At 38.6% G+C, this 17,710-nt stretch overlaps 2 protein-coding genes across 4 annotated transcripts in view; one reads left to right on the top strand and one right to left on the bottom strand.

Annotated features, from left to right (window-relative positions):
• The window catches only part of p130CAS (Serine_rich_CAS and FAT-like_CAS_C domain-containing protein p130CAS), a 42,588-nt gene extending 30,573 nt beyond the window's left edge, over positions 1 to 12,015 (top strand). The window contains exons 4-8 of one of the 2 annotated variants that reach the window (XM_043433982.1): positions 4,788 to 4,917; positions 7,723 to 8,029; positions 8,878 to 9,589; positions 9,840 to 10,199; positions 10,680 to 12,015. In XM_043433982.1, the coding sequence (XP_043289917.1) occupies positions 4,788 to 4,917; positions 7,723 to 8,029; positions 8,878 to 9,589; positions 9,840 to 10,199; positions 10,680 to 10,967 (1,797 nt within the window). In that variant the 3' untranslated portion in view covers positions 10,968 to 12,015. Of the gene's footprint in view, positions 1 to 4,787; positions 4,918 to 7,716; positions 8,030 to 8,877; positions 9,590 to 9,839; positions 10,200 to 10,679 lie in introns of both variants that reach the window. The other variant, XM_043433981.1, reaches the window with a different exon arrangement.
• A 1,888-nt stretch (positions 12,016 to 13,903) lies between these two features.
• vnc (GNAT family N-acetyltransferase vnc) lies at positions 13,904 to 16,115 on the bottom strand. 2 transcript variants are annotated; one of them, XM_043433987.1, is made up of 2 exons: positions 15,983 to 16,115; positions 13,904 to 14,864 (listed from the first exon to the last, which is right to left on the bottom strand). In XM_043433987.1, exon 2 carries the CDS (start codon positions 14,640 to 14,642, stop codon positions 14,088 to 14,090), a length of 555 nt encoding a protein of 184 aa, XP_043289922.1. In that variant the 5' UTR covers positions 14,643 to 14,864; positions 15,983 to 16,115; the 3' UTR covers positions 13,904 to 14,087. The 2 variants fall into 2 exon arrangements, with proteins under 2 accessions (XP_043289922.1, XP_043289921.1); XM_043433986.1 differs by having other exon boundaries at positions 15,978 to 16,106.
• Positions 16,116 to 17,710: the final 1,595 nt, after the last annotated feature.

Below are 17,710 nucleotides of genomic sequence, written 5' to 3'. Positions count from 1 at the left end.
CAACTTGATTGGTTAATGATTGAGTCGATGCCGGTGACACTTGAAATACCCATGACCTAGGGAACATTTTTATTGTGCGAAAGAAAGTTTATATCGGTGTAATGGCACCGAGAAAAAGGAACGGTCAATTCATTTAAAAAAAGCGAAGCTACTAGCGAATGAAAGCACGTGAGTCAGTCTCAGAAATAAATTTAATGAAATTCCCGCGATTCCCGAATTTACCCAAAGTCCAATCAGCTGTTACCAGCAGTCCAACGTAACGACGACATCCCTTTTCGAGACGTCAAAAATTGAAGTTTTTTCATGTTTTCTTGCTTAAAAGTCCCGTAAGGTAATGTTAATAATAATAAGATAAAATTTCTTCACGATAAAAACTTTTCTGAAGTGTCTGGAATAATGCACGAGGGAGAGGCTTTGCCAGTGATTTCTTGAAAAAATTATTGCTCCAGTTCGTGATGGTTCGAATGAACTCAAACGGAATGAGCTAAATTAACGACGCTGAAGTTTGCAACGCAGGAGTTCAACGAAATGGACGAATTAACATTTGTAATTCATCATTTTTATTTCACAAAAGGTGCAGGTTGAAAAACTACGAATTGCAAATTCGGCAGGGAACGAAATTGGAGAATTACTGGAATGATGGATGCTTTTTTAAAATTATTTCATTGGACTTCAACGTTGCAAACTTCAGCGTCATCTAAATTACTCCAGTTGATATTAACGATCCGGAAAGTTGGTGCTAAGATTTCATCAAGTTCAATAGTTTCAATTGTGCTCATCGGTTCAATAATTTACTTTGTTTTCGCAACATTGGAAAGTAGCTCGTCTTATTCTGTTTATTCGTTAGTAACACTCCGGTTGAAGAACTTCGACTGTACGCTCATACCCGTTGTACTCGCACACAATGGCATTCACCTACAACAGTAGAGCTTCATCCATTCATCAAAGTCACTTGAACCTCCAGGGGCACCCGAGCTCTCGCGTACAACTATTCCGAGAAAATTAGCAATCACGCTAGTCATGTTTTTCGTAACAAAATCTACTACTGTAAACTTAATGCCACGCATTGTAGAGGAAGCCCGCCATTCGATTACTGAACTTGTGTGTATGTATTTTCTGGTTTTATGAAGATTTCAATAATTCGCAAAAAAAAATTGACCGAATTTCGTTAAATCTTGCAGTTAGAATATTTCATGGGTCCATTTCAGAACGAGGCAACATTAAGAATCTCAATAGACGGAAGCTAATTAACCCTATCAGTCACAGTAGGACCGCTACGGTTCACGACGCTAAAGTTTCCAACGTTGGAGTCCAACGAAATGAACGAAAAAAACGTTTGTAATTCACCAATTTTTTATTTCACGAATCGTTGGTGCAGTTTGAAAAACTACGAATCAGAAATTTGGCAGGGAACAAAATAGGAGAATCACTGGAATTATTGGAGAGTTTTTTTCGATCATTTCGTTGGACTCCAACGTTGGAAACTTCAGCGTCATTACGGTTCCACCCTACAAAAAATTACCTCAAACCTCTAATAATGAACCAATTTCATTAAAAAGGAGAATCTAGGGGTTTTTATAGTCACTCATCACGAATATTAGGTTAGATTGGGCAGACATGAAATTCCAAAAAAAAAAAAACAGAAAAAACACAACATACAAAATTGGATTTGGATTTGGACCACGTCCTCATTGTTACCCGGAAGGGTAGCGCTAACAGGGAGACACAAATATGTCATGGAAACTCTTGACCTTCATGGCAGGAAATAAATTCTTCGAGGAACAAGTTTCGATAGATTTCTACATTTTTTCAGCCACTATCTTGGATCTGGCTTATTGGATTTAGGAATTATAAAATTCCAGCTTCAGATTCATTACCAGGACCCCTGAGAACCCTCAAGGAACAAGATTCGCATTGGCCTATCATAGTTTGTTATTTTTTTTTCAATTTTCAGTCCACTGTATTGAATTTGTCAATCTTGGATTTTATAAATTATAAAGTTCTGACTGAAATATTTCAAATGACTCAATTCAGGTTAAAATATTGAGTAGAAATAACATATAAAAAACTTGACGTCTGCCATATTGGATCCACCACTTTGAATTTTCAAAATCTGACCTTACATTCGAGATCAGCGACACTAAAAACCTATATATGGGTACCAATTTTCATGAAAATTGATACAGATGAAAAATGCATGACTGAAAGGATTAAACGAGTGCAAATGATTCAAGGATGCTGGGAAATTTATTGAGCAAGAATATTGACGTTTTCTACAGTATGCTCCATGTGACTAATCACGTTAGAATGAGAGCAAAAGTGGAGTCGCTATATATGGAAAAAAGCACTTTGTTAACGTTGAAGCTTTTAGAGCCTTCGAAAAATCGTTATTGAAAGTTATCGGCGAATCCCCTTTAGGGTAAGTCGTTGAATATTCTCCCACAACGCACGAAAGGACGATGGAATCATGACGATGAATCTCATGGCTCCCTTTTTCAAAGAATATTACTTTTCAGAATAAAAGATACTCGATTTTATCTGTCCGAATTGTGTCAAGAATAAACTCGGCCTCTTAGACAGAAACGAGGCGAGTTCTATTTTATCTAAAAGCTTTCCGATACGGGCATCCTGCTATCTCTCATCGGACAGGAAACGTTGCCAAGGATTGGCCCTGACGTTCTTCAACCTAGTTTTTGATGCACAGGCTGTTATAGAAGCCACTAGGGCAATACTTGAAAGTTATTTTTCTTTTTCCTCGAGATACTTTTCCAAGGATTTTTCTTCAATCGCTTGACCCTTTCGCAACAATGTAAAGACTCTCAATAGTTCACTGAATCAAAATCAATCAGCTTTTATCGAAATCTCTCTTCGATGCTCCTACAAGATTTGAGGTAGTTCATGGACGAATAGATTTTCTTAAGGAAGTCTTGAAATTTACACAGAGTTTTAATGGATAGTCGACTAACATGCATACCAAATTTTAAAGGGTTCATCTTATTGGCTATTTAAATAAACGAGTTTAAATATGAAGAAAAACACACAGGGTTACGAAGTTTATGAAAAAGTACACAGTAACAACAAAGTATATAATGAAGGTTTGGGAAAAAATTCGAGACGATTTTCTTACTAGTAATAAAGATATATTACGTTAAGAGGATGGATCAGTCGGTATATCGCAACCGTGAGTGCGAGAGAGATAACTGCAAATTTCGAAATCGAAATTCTTTGACACAGTTTGACCGATTAAAAAAAGGCTCTGTCAGTCGATTTTTGCCATCCTTCTGCGTACGCTGACAGAGCCTTTTTTTTAATCGGTCAAACCGTGTCAGAGAATTTCAATTTAAAAAATTCCAAGTGAGGTTAGTCGACTGATCCATACTCTTAAAAAGATTGAACAGAATTGGTAAAATGAACACTCGTAACCTCACACTTGCTTATTTCGGCATTTTGTTTCTTCTTGGCTTGGGCCATTCCTGTCACAGCCTTCTGTCTTTTTTTCAACACTTTTTTCTTGATACATTTCCCTGTGCGCTCTCTAAAGCGATTTTTTATGTAAAAAACTATAGTATTTTAGCGAGGGACGAATGAAATTTGGGGTTCAGTCAGTGATCAATCCACGATCAATTAATGGCTTGTAATTTCATTCGCCAAAAGATAGGTTGGAAAAATTTATTTACAATTTCGAATTAAAAACTCTGACATTATTTTAAAGTGATACACAATTTAAAAACCCATAAAATACGATCCTACAGAGATCCGACGATCACACAGAGTATTTCATCGACCCCGAATAAACAAATCTCCGTATCCAAGCGTGAGTCTTGTCCGACTTGGAATTTTTCATTTCACAAATATTGAAATTCGCAGAATCATCCAAATCCTTCTGTCTTGAAAGAGATTTTCGCTTGACAAATCGCATATTCTCAACGGGTGATCGGTTACCAAGAAATAGTTAAAATCCCATTGGTTTGAGGGCTGAAAACGTTTTGCTGATACAAACGATACACGCGTGTCCCGTGGCCCTGGGGAACGAACGCAATGGTCAATCTGCGATGAAACATCTGTTCAGCAAATGGTGGCTCACAAAAATCTTTTAGTAGTAAACAGAAAATAGCAAAAAATGTCAAATCGTTATCTTCCTCCGTGATTAGTAATCTTGAGTGGTTTTCTAGGAAGCATTCCTGGTTGAACACAATTTCTTCAAATTTATAAAGTACATTTTAATACTATCTTTAAATAATAAAAACCTTCAAAGTTTTTAATAAAAAAAACGTATTTATCGTGTGACTATATAAAAATTACTATTCGTAATGTTTTTCATTAAATGTTCTCGCAGAGAAACTCGTTTTTTGTAATGCAAATCTTGGCGCGTCTTTTAAAAAGTCTGCGCTTGACTTTTCAAGCGAGCAGCAATGTTTCCATTACTTTCGTTTAGTGGTGTACGAAAAAACTCAGTTGAAAAGAATTTCCGTGGTTCTTCTCACGTAAGAGCTACTTCGATGTAGACTTGCATCGTACTGGCTCAAGAACAAGCCATGCGAGAAAATCTCTCATCCACAAGAGCAGTTAAAAAGGTTGCACGCGAGGGTAACTCCCCCAATGCACCCATGAGTGCAGAAACATTCGTTTTCAGGAGTTGCATAAACATGTGTTTTCACATAAAACATACTCGTTCACGCGCGTAGTAGGACTTTTAAAACTCAAACAAAATGACAAGCGCTTGCTGAAAAAAATAAAATAAAATAAAAATAAAAAACAAAAAACATATTTCCTGCTTCTCTTTACAGGTGGTGACTCCGCAAAAATGCGGCGACGTGTACCTCTACGATCTTCCAGCAAGTCGGGGAAGTCCGGCCCCGCCGTCGAGACGCGACTCGCCACTTAACTCGACCACAAACACCGATCATTTACACGCAGGTATTACAGAATTAAGGGCTGTTTTTTTAAATAATAATTCGTCAAATGGACGTGAAATCATCAACGTTTTGGAATATTCATTGACTTTGGGATTTAAAAGAATGGTTTAGTTACGAAAACACGAGTGACTGCTTTCAGTGCTCGTTATCACGTGGATAAAGCCCTTTGAGTAATTTATGACTCCTCTTTGGGCTATTCATCCCTCTCTTGAAACATTTTCAATAAATTATTGATAAGGGTTTACTTCAGTTATTTGTATCTACGAATCGAACGACTCGCGTCATGACGCTGAAGTTTGCAACGTTGGAGTCCAACGAAATGGTGTAAAAAAGCCTCCAATAATTCCAGTAATTCTCCAATTTCGTTCCCTGTCGAGTTTGCAATTCGCAGTTTTTCAATCTGCATCGATACTTCGTGAAATAAAAAAATTGGTGAATTACATATGTTTTTTTCGCTCATTTCGTTGAACTCCATCGTTGCAAACTTCAGCGTCAATGTTTTTCTGCTTGTTATTTATGAATTTGGTTTCCTATGGCTGTACATATTTAATACCAGCGATTACGAGGGGTACATTACGTTTTCGCACCCGGTATCCGGTAAAACACGTTTTGTATTCCCTTTTGGTATATTGAGAGTGTTCGGTATTTATCTCTTCCTTCACCTTCCCTTTTTCCTTCACGAGGTAACAGGAGGAGTAATATGCCGGCATATGTTCGACACACGCAATTCGCGCCGGCTTTTATCTGCAGGCTCCGGAGATGCGGATGCTTCAGATTGAGGTAAAAAACGACTCGGCCGACGAGGGAAAAAAATACGTTCTCCAAAGATAAAGTCTGTGTTGCACCGTGCTGCTGCTGCTGCTGCTGCTCCGAACTCCACTAAATAATTTCGGTGCAGTGGAAGAATGGGCTTTTGAACTGCAAATTAATATTTTGTATCTTGTCGACAAATGATCTCGAAAATATTGATGATCCCACCCTTCCGATTCAACTCTGCGCTGCGTTTAACGTTCGAGATTAAAGTAGTTCGGTAATCACTTGGAATTTTCGAAATCGGAATTCTTCGACGCAGTTTGACCGATTAAAAAAGGCTCTGTCAGTCGATTTTTGCCATCGCCCTGCGTAGGCTGACAGAGCCCTTTTTTAATCGGTCGAACTGTGTCAAAGAATTTCGATTTCGAAATTTTCAGCTATCTCTCTCGCACTCACGGTTGCGATATACCGACTGATTCACACCCTTAATGACGCTTTAATAATTCTACGCGTTTAATATGCTTTGCCAGCCGGTTGCCTTTCTCAAATGTTAGGCGAACTTGTGCCTCGTCGTTCTATAAACGACTGCACTATAAAAGATGATGACTGTACCTCCTCAACTTTTCGGTCGGTTAGCCCTTAATGCTTCGTCGTTGCTTGGTTACGGGGCTCTCGTATTTATGACGATGGTCGTAATAATAGTTTCGGAATCACGCTTATGCTCGGGTCCACAATCCCCAGGGGTATGATGAGTTCGTTTCAATTAAAATATGCTGAAGTTGAACGAACCATTAGGGACATGTAAATTTCATTCATTTCGCCCCAATTCTGAGCGCGAAACTGACTCCCTTATTTATATTGAAAAATATCAATCTGCTAGTCCAGTGTACTTGACACGCCCTCCTCAAGCCAGAATTTACAAAAATCATTCAATCAACATTTTTATCACTGCAATCTCAAGGAGCTGGAAATCAGGCATTTTTTCATCGGCAATTTAAAAATGTCGAACAAAAATCATTGATTTTTAACCCGTTTCGTGGTGCAAATTTGCACCCACGGAAATTTCAAGTCTCTGGAACTTCAAAATTCTTCAATTGGGTCATTTATCTGTAACAAAATTTGATTTTTCAATTTACGAGACTAAAAAGTCTCGTTGTAAGATTTCCATACATTCATAGATGAAATAAAAAGCTTTGAAAAGTCCAAGTACAAATTTGCACCAGTGTGGTGAGTGTGTGACCTCAAAGGGAGAGGAGCCAGCCCCTGGACAATATTGAGTTCTCTCATCGTCAAGTTCTGAAGTATAATCACACCAAAGGCATTTGGATCAACGATTTGGGTTGCTCGCCTTATGAGATTTCTTCCCGCATTTCTATTAAAGTGATCCATCAGTCCCACGGTCTGTCAAAAATAGTAGCCTATTCTTTGGCACGTTTTGAATTCCAAGAAAAAAGAGGAGTTACTGTACAGACACGCGCGAGTGATGGATCACCTCGAAACGGTAAGAGCTCGAAAATTCTGATTGCCATGAGCACTCGAATTGTTTTCATTCTTCTCTGAGATTATTTTATCGTGTGATGAAACAAAGTAAAAGTTTTCATCGAGTTTTTCATCTTCCAAGAGCACTAAAGTCATCGTTGTACTTGGAAAAAACTTTCAACACTGAGAATCCCATTGGCAATATTACTTTGCAATTTTCTGCTCAACGAAGTACTTGAAACTAGCATTAAAAGTGGGAAAACGATAAGGGAATGGGGGAATCTCGTGTCACTATTTTTTAGCGTCAGCGTTTTATTGGTGCCTTACGAAGAGTTGAGAGATAACGAATTTCCGTTTCCGAGTTTCAATATCATTGGGTGCAGCCAAGAAAAGAGTCAAGACTTTCCAACCCTTGGACGATCAGGCGCCGTACCAAAGTGATAAAGGCCAGCCCAGTAAAGGAACCTTCCCGTTTTATTTCCTACTTCGAATTCAAATAATCGTAATACCATAGAAATTTTTTGTAACATTATCAAAAGTGAGAGTTTTCTAATCATGTTCCTCCAAGTTTCAGGTCGCTTGGCTCCAGGACCACAAAATTCCGTCGACAGCGGTGGAGGTGGCGATGTAAGCGATTGTTACGACGTACCGCCTAGAGCCACACCCGTTATCCCCTCGCCAGCGAGCAGTCCGAGCCCGGCACCATCTTGCTACGACATTCCCAGGCCACCGACCTCTTGTACGCCTAATTCCAATTGTTCGGGTGGTTCTGGAATTACCCCTTTGGATTGCTACGACGTGCCGCGGCCGCATCAACCCCTCACGCCCAGTAGCTCCGCTTCCAGCCTCACTAACGACGGCTCCCTCAGCGGTTCCAATCGGTAAGACAAATCATGTTTCTCTTTCACCGACGCTCGATGCAAAAATTAAACCGAAAAAAATGCAGTTGTCATAGTTACGGGGCATTGCGAAGGGTGCAGCGAGAAACTTTGAAAAAAAAAAAAAAAAAAAAAAAAACAAAACCCGAAATTAAACGTTAATAACAAAAATTGGTTTGGGTCCAGACTCCATTTTTTGGTGGATTTATTGGTCAGACTTCTTTTAAAAAATTATTATTTGAACAATCCAACATCGATGGGTTTGCGGTCGGTGTGTGGCTTTGGCGATCCCCCAGGTGAGCAGCCCGCAGGGTGAAACCGATACTTGGATGGGTGACCGCTTAACCATACACCGGAGTTTGCCCATAAATCACTCCGCAGTTTTCTCAGTTTCTAATCGCCCATGTTAGCTGAAATAGATAAAAAGTATCGCTGACGATATCAGTCGAGTTTTGCAGAGTTGGCCCTTGACTCGCACGAAAAGATAGTACAGTAGGGTGTTACATAAAAGTGACTGTAGTCGCCGCTAGGGGGGAAGAGCAGGGGGGAAGCTCTCGCGAGAACAAGAATTGATGGACCAGTAACAGCTCGCGTAAGCGCATCTGCAGAAGCAATAAAAGTTGACAAAGTACTTCTCGAGTATTTTTTTAAGGAGAGCACGAACTTTGAAGCTCCAGATCTTCGCAATAAAAAAATTGCCGAGAATGAATTGTGTGCACGTAGTTTTTTTTTTTAATATTTTTTTAAAAATAAAATTCGTGTGAACTCGTATTCCTCTATCATAATTCGTGTTTTTAGAGTAATTTTGTGAGAAAATGTTGGTAAACGAATTTTTGTAAATTCTTTTAAAGGTCGAGTATCACGGCTCCGGACTACGACGTTCCAAGGCCACGTTTGCCGTCGTCTTCATTTCCGTCTCGATACAATACTCCGATGTTGAAAACACCGACGACGCCTCCGCCTTCTCAACAACAGCATGTAAACCGGGAGCATCGTGAAGTTCAGCACAACAATCAGAATCACCAGAGTCCACAAACACAACAAATTTACGACGTTCCGGTGAGCAAGGAGCTCCCACTCGAGCTCGAGTCCGCTCTCGAGGGACTTCAAAGACTTCAGGGTGAGGCATCCTCCGCCATCTCGAGGTTACTCGGATTCGTCAGTCCGGGCTGGCGAACACCCCAAAAATTGGACACGAGCCTGATGGATCTTCGATTAGCGGCGTTGAGGCTTCGAACTTCGTTGCACGATCTCGTCGAGTTTGCTGAGGGAACTCTCGGCAACGCCGGCAAAGCTCCGGACAAAGGGCTTGCCAGCAAATTCAGGCCCCTCGTTAAAGCCCTCCGAGACTCCGACAAACTTGTTCAGGAAGCCGCCAGTGAATTGGACAAGATTGAATGGGACGCGACGAAATTAAGCCGCGGCGGCGAATGCGATACCCCAACACCTACCAATGGCACACCGCCACTCATCATGAATCTACTTCCTGATCCTCTCGATCAATTAATCGCATGTGCCAGAGCCCTTACCGAGGATGTTCGACAAATTGCTAGTTTTATTCAGGTATACGTTCTATTCCCCGGAGTACAAAATCATGTTTACGGATATCAGTGAAATATCGAAAACTTAAAAAATAGGAGCATTGCAAGTATGAAAGCTCTGATTTATCAAGCAGAAAGGAAATTAAAAGGAAAGTTCCAATTCTGTTTGCTATGAGTTAGATTTTGATTAGATTAGATAAAATTTTGATTATAATTTACAGTTGAAGAAAAAAAAAATAGTATTTTTGAAGATTTATGTTTTGGTTCTGCAGGGAAATTCGACGCTCCTGTTCAAGAGATCATCTGTAATTTCGAACACCGATAGCACCGGTAACAGTGGAAATATGGATGATTACGATTACGTTAATTTGGATTCGCGAGAAGTCGTGGCCAAACAGCGGGAAGAGCTGAGAGCTTCTTTGCCTCAGGAGCTTCGGAGCAGTTATGATTTACTGGTGAACGAGGCTGATAACGCGACGATTCAGATGCCACCATCGACCCCAACGCCAATGGATCCAAATGACAAACAATTGTTAGCTTTTTATGCCGCCCAAGTGATAACTCACGGAGCTCATTTGACTCATGCGATTGACGCGTTTCTCCAGACGGTCGAGCACAACCAACCGCCGAAGGTTAGTTGGAAGTTAAGGAGTTTCGGTACAGAAGTCAAAATATTAAGAAATTGATCAAATTTGGTGATAATGTTCTTCAACATCAAGTGCGAAAACACAAATTTTTTCAAAATTTTCTTCTACTTAGTTATCGAGTAATTACGCATTAAAGCAGATTTTTTATGCCCGGAATGTATACCTATATATATATGGAAACGCTATGCTTATACACGTAAACTTTAGTGATCAATTACTCGATAACTGTGTAGAAGAAAAATCTTAAAAAATTTGTATTAGCAAATTTGGCACTAAAGAATATGTTCACCAAATTTTATAAAATTCTAAACTTTTTGAAATTTTTTATGTTTTTAGCATGGTTTAGCATGGGCAACATTGTATCGCCTGTACCGAAACTCCTTAAGTGAGATTATTAGAAATATTGCGAAATTGAAATTTGTTGTAGATTCGAATGAAGCTAAAAACGAATTTTTCTCTTTCCAGGTATTTCTAGCTCACGGAAAATTTGTCGTTCTGAGCGCCCATAGGTTGGTACACATAGGGGACACAGTCCATAGAAACGTGAATCGAAACGACGTGAGAACGAGAATTCTACAGTGCGCGAATTCTCTCAACGAAGCACTCGCCCAGACTGTTTCGAAGACGAAACAAGCTGCCCAATTCTTCCCAAGTGTCACGGCTGTTCAAGAAATGGTTGACAGTGTCGTAGACGTCTCACATCTCGCCAAAGACCTTAAGGTTGCGATGATACAAGCAGCTCAGCAGCCTTGAATCTTGAGAGAATAAAAAACAATTTTAGATTGACACGAGTCGGAAAAAAACATTGAGATTGGAAGGTTGGTGCGATGATTCCGTGAGAAATTCCGCATTGACTGCCATCATTAAAATTTCACTTAAGATCGAAATTAGTAGATGAATTCAAGACCGAAAATGTTAGCAGTAGCAATGGACACATAAGGAAATGATGTCGGTGTCGAAAAAATATTTATCCTGTATTCATTCGTGCTGTTATATTTTCTCTCGTCTATTTTCAAGTGATATTTCATGCAGAAGGCGGAAGGCAGCATTCAAAGTTCGTAGCACGGATGGAAGAATCCATTTATGGCCACTTGCCTGCCCTTCTGAACCGTTTGGTTCTGCTATGAATTACCGATTTTCAGATCGGGTACTACTATTGCCAAAGCACAGACGTATGAAACAGAAGCCCTTACTCAGTCTCGAGATAAAAGATGAAAAGAACAAGTGCGCGCGACTACTGCTCCACATAAACAGAAAAATACTACAATGGCCTTTCGATGAAACGCTTGAAAGATGGAGTGGAGCTAAACTCGTACCTCGAAACAAAAAATCTGTAACAGGACGTCTGTTAGAATTGTTAAATTAGCGTATAAAACAAGATCGAACCAAAATGTACTTAAAACATAACGAAACGAACATACAAATAAGATGTAAGGAATGCGACGATTGCAATTAATTATCCGATCAACGATTCAAATTTTGACTAAAACGAATTTTGTACGAAGCTTTTTCAACCGTTCATCTGCATCTTTACACCTGATGATGCGGTTTCTTTATACTATTTAATGAAACTTCCAGCGAAACAGCATTCGCGAAACTTTTCTCGTATATTTGTTGGCAGTACAAGCGATTGATGCCTGAAGGCCGATCTTGAACCTTTCCAGAAAGGTAGTTATGGTCGTCGCTCTATGATCGCATCGTTTGCAACAATGTCGTAAAACACCGAAAAAAAAAACATGAAAATATGTTGAAAATCATTAATATCAGAATTCCCTCGAGCGTTTTGAAAAAAAAAAAAATATCAAATCGAATACCGTATCCTGTTATTCATGCAGACGCTCGTCGTCGTTGACAGGCCTTCGAATAAACTCAACACAAGAACACCAACGACACGAAAACGCAAATATGCGAAAGTCTCGATAGACTGATTTTATAATTAACATCAAAGATATAAAAATTGCTTTTCCCAATTCGCCATAGGAAAATATTGATAGTTGCAATGTACCAACAAACTATTTTAAAGAACAGCATTTTGATTAATCAACAAATGTATCCGCGCTGGTTTCTAATATAAGAATTACCGTCGTGAGAGAAACGTTAAATAATAACATACAAAGATAAATAGTTTGTATGTATGTTGATTGAAAAAAAAAAGAAAAAAAAACATTAGTGATCGAACGGAAGCTAGATAAAGCTAAAGACGTGCTCAGCTCTCCAATGGCTTTGATATAATTTCATTGTATTATCGTAGTATTCGGTACCGTGATAAATCGAGTATATTTATCAAATAAACGATACAGCATCAAGTATTTTACTTGTGAATGTTCCTGATGCAGTATTACATTCAAAGTCGGAAATAAAGAACGACATGCACAAACGAAACTGCTCGGAAAGACGAATCGATCGATCCACACACCTGTGACATTGCGGAGACTGATTATATTCTATCAAATAGAATTACCGTTCTCGCGGCTCTATCATCGATACTTCCATTAAAAAATTTCGACGCGAATATATTAATAATATTTGAAACAACGCATGATCAAATAATTTATATATTTTGACAGTCATTTGATACATCGAGCATTTTCGCCAGACGGTAAATCGAGTTGACATAGTTTTGAACGCACCTGAGATCATTTTTTAAACTGAATTATTAATCTGTCGGACCGACCAATTGTCAATAGTCCTTCATCCATTGAAATGACCACAAGTTAAATCATCGGTCTTCATTGCAGATAAACGTTTGATTCAACGATGCGAAATTCGACTCTATTTCATCGGTGATATTTCAATGCGAAATATTGTTTTAACGTTCTCGATTGTCGATTATAAAACGTATACACGATACATTTCTTATCATTCGTACAAATGATCAGAGAGCATACTTGACTGATAGAAAAAAAGAAAAAGTCGTTATTATTGTTATATCTTTTTTCGAGCAACCATTTTAATTGAAAAGTTTAAAGCAACTTTCCTTTTTCTTTCTTTTTTACATTATCTACGATGTATCCTGTACATACAAATATATGTACATATTTATATATATAGATATTATTATTATAAATATATTAGTTAGATATACGTTAATAAATATGTTCCCGATATAGAATATATTAAGGACTTTAGTAGTGTGTACACATACGAATAACAATTGTGCGAATAGAACGCGTATATATAGACATCATGAACGGGATAACGATTGTCAGAAGTGTGCAATCATACAAAATTGGATGAAGATTCTAAGTGAACCAAAATAATATATATTTGGTAGCGTATATATTGTATTGTATTAGCGCACGTAAATAGCGCAACGAAGCAGCTGTTGAAAAATATAAATACGACGATCCATAATTCAACATGAATGAGTTGATGATGGATGCTGTTTGTTCGAAGGCGCGCTATTTGCATGGTTATTTTATAGTTTTGGTGAATAAATAAAATTTATGTGGAGAAAAAATATGAGTTACGTTTGTTTATTAATGTACTGTGTCTCATGAAAAATAGTGTTGGAAAATAGAAATTGAACAGAATTATTGCACCGTTTTTATTGATTTCATTGGATTATAAATTTCAACCCAGTAGTCGGCAAATTATTTTCAATTGGATTAATTTGAACCTCGAATTCATTTATCTAGACTCGAAAAAAAGTAACGAGGGGTACTGAATAAAAAAGATTTGTGGACAAATTTGAATCATCTCTTTTTATTATCAATATTTCTATATTAAAGAACTTCCATCCACCTGAATTCTGTGGTACAGTCAACTCATCTGATGCAACACGGACCTTCAATCGATCGCGCCAACACGGACGTTATTTTCCTCATTAGATCCTTAGAATTTTCACAGCATGGAAATAGTTATACGTCACTTCTAAGAATGATCGCAGCATCTTCCCGTGTGAGTATGGGCGCTCGTATCTCTCGTAACGTTTTCCTTTGCAGCATTTTTTTCCTGCTGGAAGCTGCTGAGATCGCGTTTCATAGCATAAGCGTCTTCTCCGTCCGCATAGTATTTGGGTTCAACGTCCGAAACTTCGAATTGCAAACTGCTCGTGTAAAGATTGAGGGCAGCTCGATTACTCCGTCTTACGTGTAAGGAGACGTAATTCGCTTCGAAACATTCGACCATAGCTCGAGATGCTTGATTCATGAGTTTCTGTGCTATTCCCAGACGTCTATGAGATCGTTTGACCGCTAAACTCGTTATGTGACCATGCGGATTATCCTCGCAGTCCTCTTCCATCTTTGCCAGTACGTAGCCCACCACTCTACCCTTCTCATCCTCTGCGACATAACTCAATTGTGGCCACGACAAAGCATGATAAAGGTAATATTTCATCTGATAATTCTCTGGCAAACATTGTAAATTGCAATGCTGGATGTTGAGAAGATCGTTGCTATTGGCGCAGCGTATATTTATCGACATGATGCTCTTATTGTAATTAACGTTCCTTTTTTTTCTATAAAAAATTTTGTTTCCTTTCGTGCGAAACAAATTATTTCCCTCTTCTTCAATCCCTCCGTAATTTTTTTGCTCGAGATCTTCCGTTTTTGAGGTCGTGCACCGACGAAGATTCACTCATTCCACCCAGGAGCTCTCGAACAAAACGAAATCTCGAGAGGAAAAATTTCCAGACTAGATACCAACCTGTAATCAAAGTTGTCTTTATTCAATTATTTGTCCAGCAGTGAGAGAGGATGAATAAACTGGCTGTTTAAAATGTCAGCGAGTACCATTTCTAATAACATAACTGATGGTACTTTCCGTATTTTATTTCTAGAAAGTAAATAATGTAGTATATACTACACAAATTATTCTGTAAAGTATGGTCATAGTGTCTTGTCAGTAGTGTCTTGCTATGATTTTAAACGCACAGAAATAACTACTGATCCAATCGATTATTATGTCAAAATCTATTGTGATTGATCTCTGGAAATTTTGTGAAAATTGTAAAATCTACGAGTATTGCTGATAATTAGAGCCAAAAGAAAATGTCCTGATTGCACAAGATCTTAGATTAGGAATCAGCCTAATTTGAACGCTTCAACGCAGTCTTCGATGAATGGAGAAAGTTCGACCAAAATTTTAGATAAAAAAGTCTGCAAATATATTTAACTTCATCAATGCTATTTAACTCCACGATGTCTAATTATGCTTACCATCTAAATATTTTGTATAATTTATCATTAATCACTATGGAGTGCGTGTCATTTGAAGAGGTTGCTTGAATAGTTACTAATTTATTCAGGTTCGAAGGAATTCTTTAGATGAACATAAAGCCTATGAAAATAAATAGTAAATTATCGCATATGATAGTCTTACCGAGAATTGCGAGGGCGAAAACGATGAGAAGGCTCGATACAACAGAAAAAGCAGCTAGGACAATTTCCTGCATTATTGAATTAACGATATCACGAAATTCTAACCTCAAAAGAAATAACACTTTAATAGTAAAATAGAAAAACCGGACGAATCTATCATAACCTCGCACTTGCCAAGACTCGATGAGTATTCGAAATGCAATACTATTTCGAAAGCTCGTCGACTAGATACGAAGAAAGCGTTAATCTATGTATCGTCTAGGAAATTAAAAGAATGTCCAACACGCCATTTTGAAGTCTCATTCTAAATATTACGTCTTATGTATGCAGGTTATATTCTCCTTACAACCCCCTCCACCGAGTGTCAAATCACGTTTCACCGTCGCAACTTACCGTGCATGAGCAGAAATTATTTATTTTTCGCAAGCGAATTACATACCTTACCAAAGTTCAACGAAGATATTCCTCGTACTGAACGCACTGAAATATCCCACGGAGTACTTATACTTGTCCACCAAAACTATCTGCTCCGAGTGTTTGAATACAAACGGAAATTGGGGATAAAAAAAAGTTGTCAACTTGATCGTGTGGTTATTATAGACACAATTCGTAACTTCCGGTCCAAAATTTTCTGAACGTTTATTATTACGTTCTTCAATTTTCCATAAAACTCGTTTTATGTACGTTCATATTCGTTTTGCTTTGAATAAATAATTCTGACAGTTATTTTATGATGCCTGAGTGCTGGCTTGTGTTCAAAGCGTACAAGCGGGCGATAACTGAAACGCACCTATTAGGTGCGTTCCATTTATTTCCCATAACGCCGCAACACCCAAAACCTATCCGCACAGTGGCCGGTGCTCGGGCGTTGCGAGTATTTACAGGCGATAAGTGGAACGCGCCTAATCGTCTAAAAAAGCGTGTAAATTATTAAATAAAAACAAATTTTTAGCTCCGGTAAAGAATCTCTGGCAGCGACTCGTCATATATACATAAATGTACTTGGCTCAGAGTAGCTGCCGCGACCTCTAGACCATCCGGTGAGTATATGGTATTATGATATGGGACATTCGATGCTGCATCGCGGCTACTACGTGAACTGTGCATCATATATTTCGCTAAATATTTTTCTCTTGTCGAATTCATGAAAAGGATGTTGATTGTTTTTCATTTTCATCTTAACGAGTAACTCAGCAGGAATTTTTGAAAAATCGTCAATTTTTGTTTTTCGTTTGAATCGAAGTATCATCCAAGTATATAGCTATACATATACTGCGTATTACAGCCTAGCCAAGTATTTGAAAGTTATTTTTAAGACATTTCCATTCTTCGTGATACCGAAATTACAGTTATCTAAAAAGTGTCTTTTTTCACATGACAAAATTACTGCCATCTTAAAGTTATATTTTCTAGGTGAATTTTTTGTCAAAAGAAATTGTCTATGAGTTAACTTATAATTTTCTCCGATTTATAACTGTTTTAAGGCACACCAAACAGATGACATTATAACGACGCTCCATAAAATGATATCTTTTTTATTCCCTATAAAATAGATATTATATGGATAACTCTCATCATAAAAATGATATCTAAGCAGAGACGGTGAATAAGACGTTTGTTCCAAAACGACTTTTTTCTTTTTTTAAATTTGTATACCGGGGTTGGGGGAAATGCATTTACGCACTGGGGGGGCTTGTAAGGCCCCCTGTGTGTCGGACTCTCCGTTACGGAACTACCGGTTAAAAACCCGACCCCCGGTCTCGTAGCAGCCACCCCGGAACCGCTTTCGTATTACTTCGGACTTCGGGGTGGCGCTCTATCTCTCTGGACGCCCCTCAGGGCGTCCCATCCTCCACGAAGGCCCGCTTGCGGCGGAGGACAACCTCGACAAAAAGGTCGACCTCCGCCCAAGGCTCTTCGCGCCCAGGAGCATATAATCCGGACGATGTTATCCGGAGTTATGCTCCCGTACTTTTCCTCCAATGGGGTCCTGCACACTCTCCGTTCCTCGCATTCGAAAAACGTGTGGAGGGCATCGATGATTTTGTAAAACGATTTTCTTATTATTATTCCGATGGATAACTATATTTTATAAAAGTCACTAAAAGTCGCTCTCGGATGGGAAAAAGTTATCTGCCAAGCAGACATTTGTAATACAATTAGTAGACCAAA

The sequence above is a fragment of the Venturia canescens genome, chromosome 1 (genome assembly GCF_019457755.1).
Source record: "Venturia canescens isolate UGA chromosome 1, ASM1945775v1, whole genome shotgun sequence".
NCBI classification, from domain to species: domain Eukaryota; kingdom Metazoa; phylum Arthropoda; class Insecta; order Hymenoptera; family Ichneumonidae; genus Venturia; species Venturia canescens.
This window is presented reverse-complemented; position numbering and strand designations above follow the sequence as displayed.

Excerpts from the sequence above, each read along its gene's own strand:
- vnc (XM_043433987.1), bottom strand. The coding sequence starts at position 14,642 with ATGTCGATAAATATACGCTGCGCCAATAGCAACGATCTTCTCAACATC.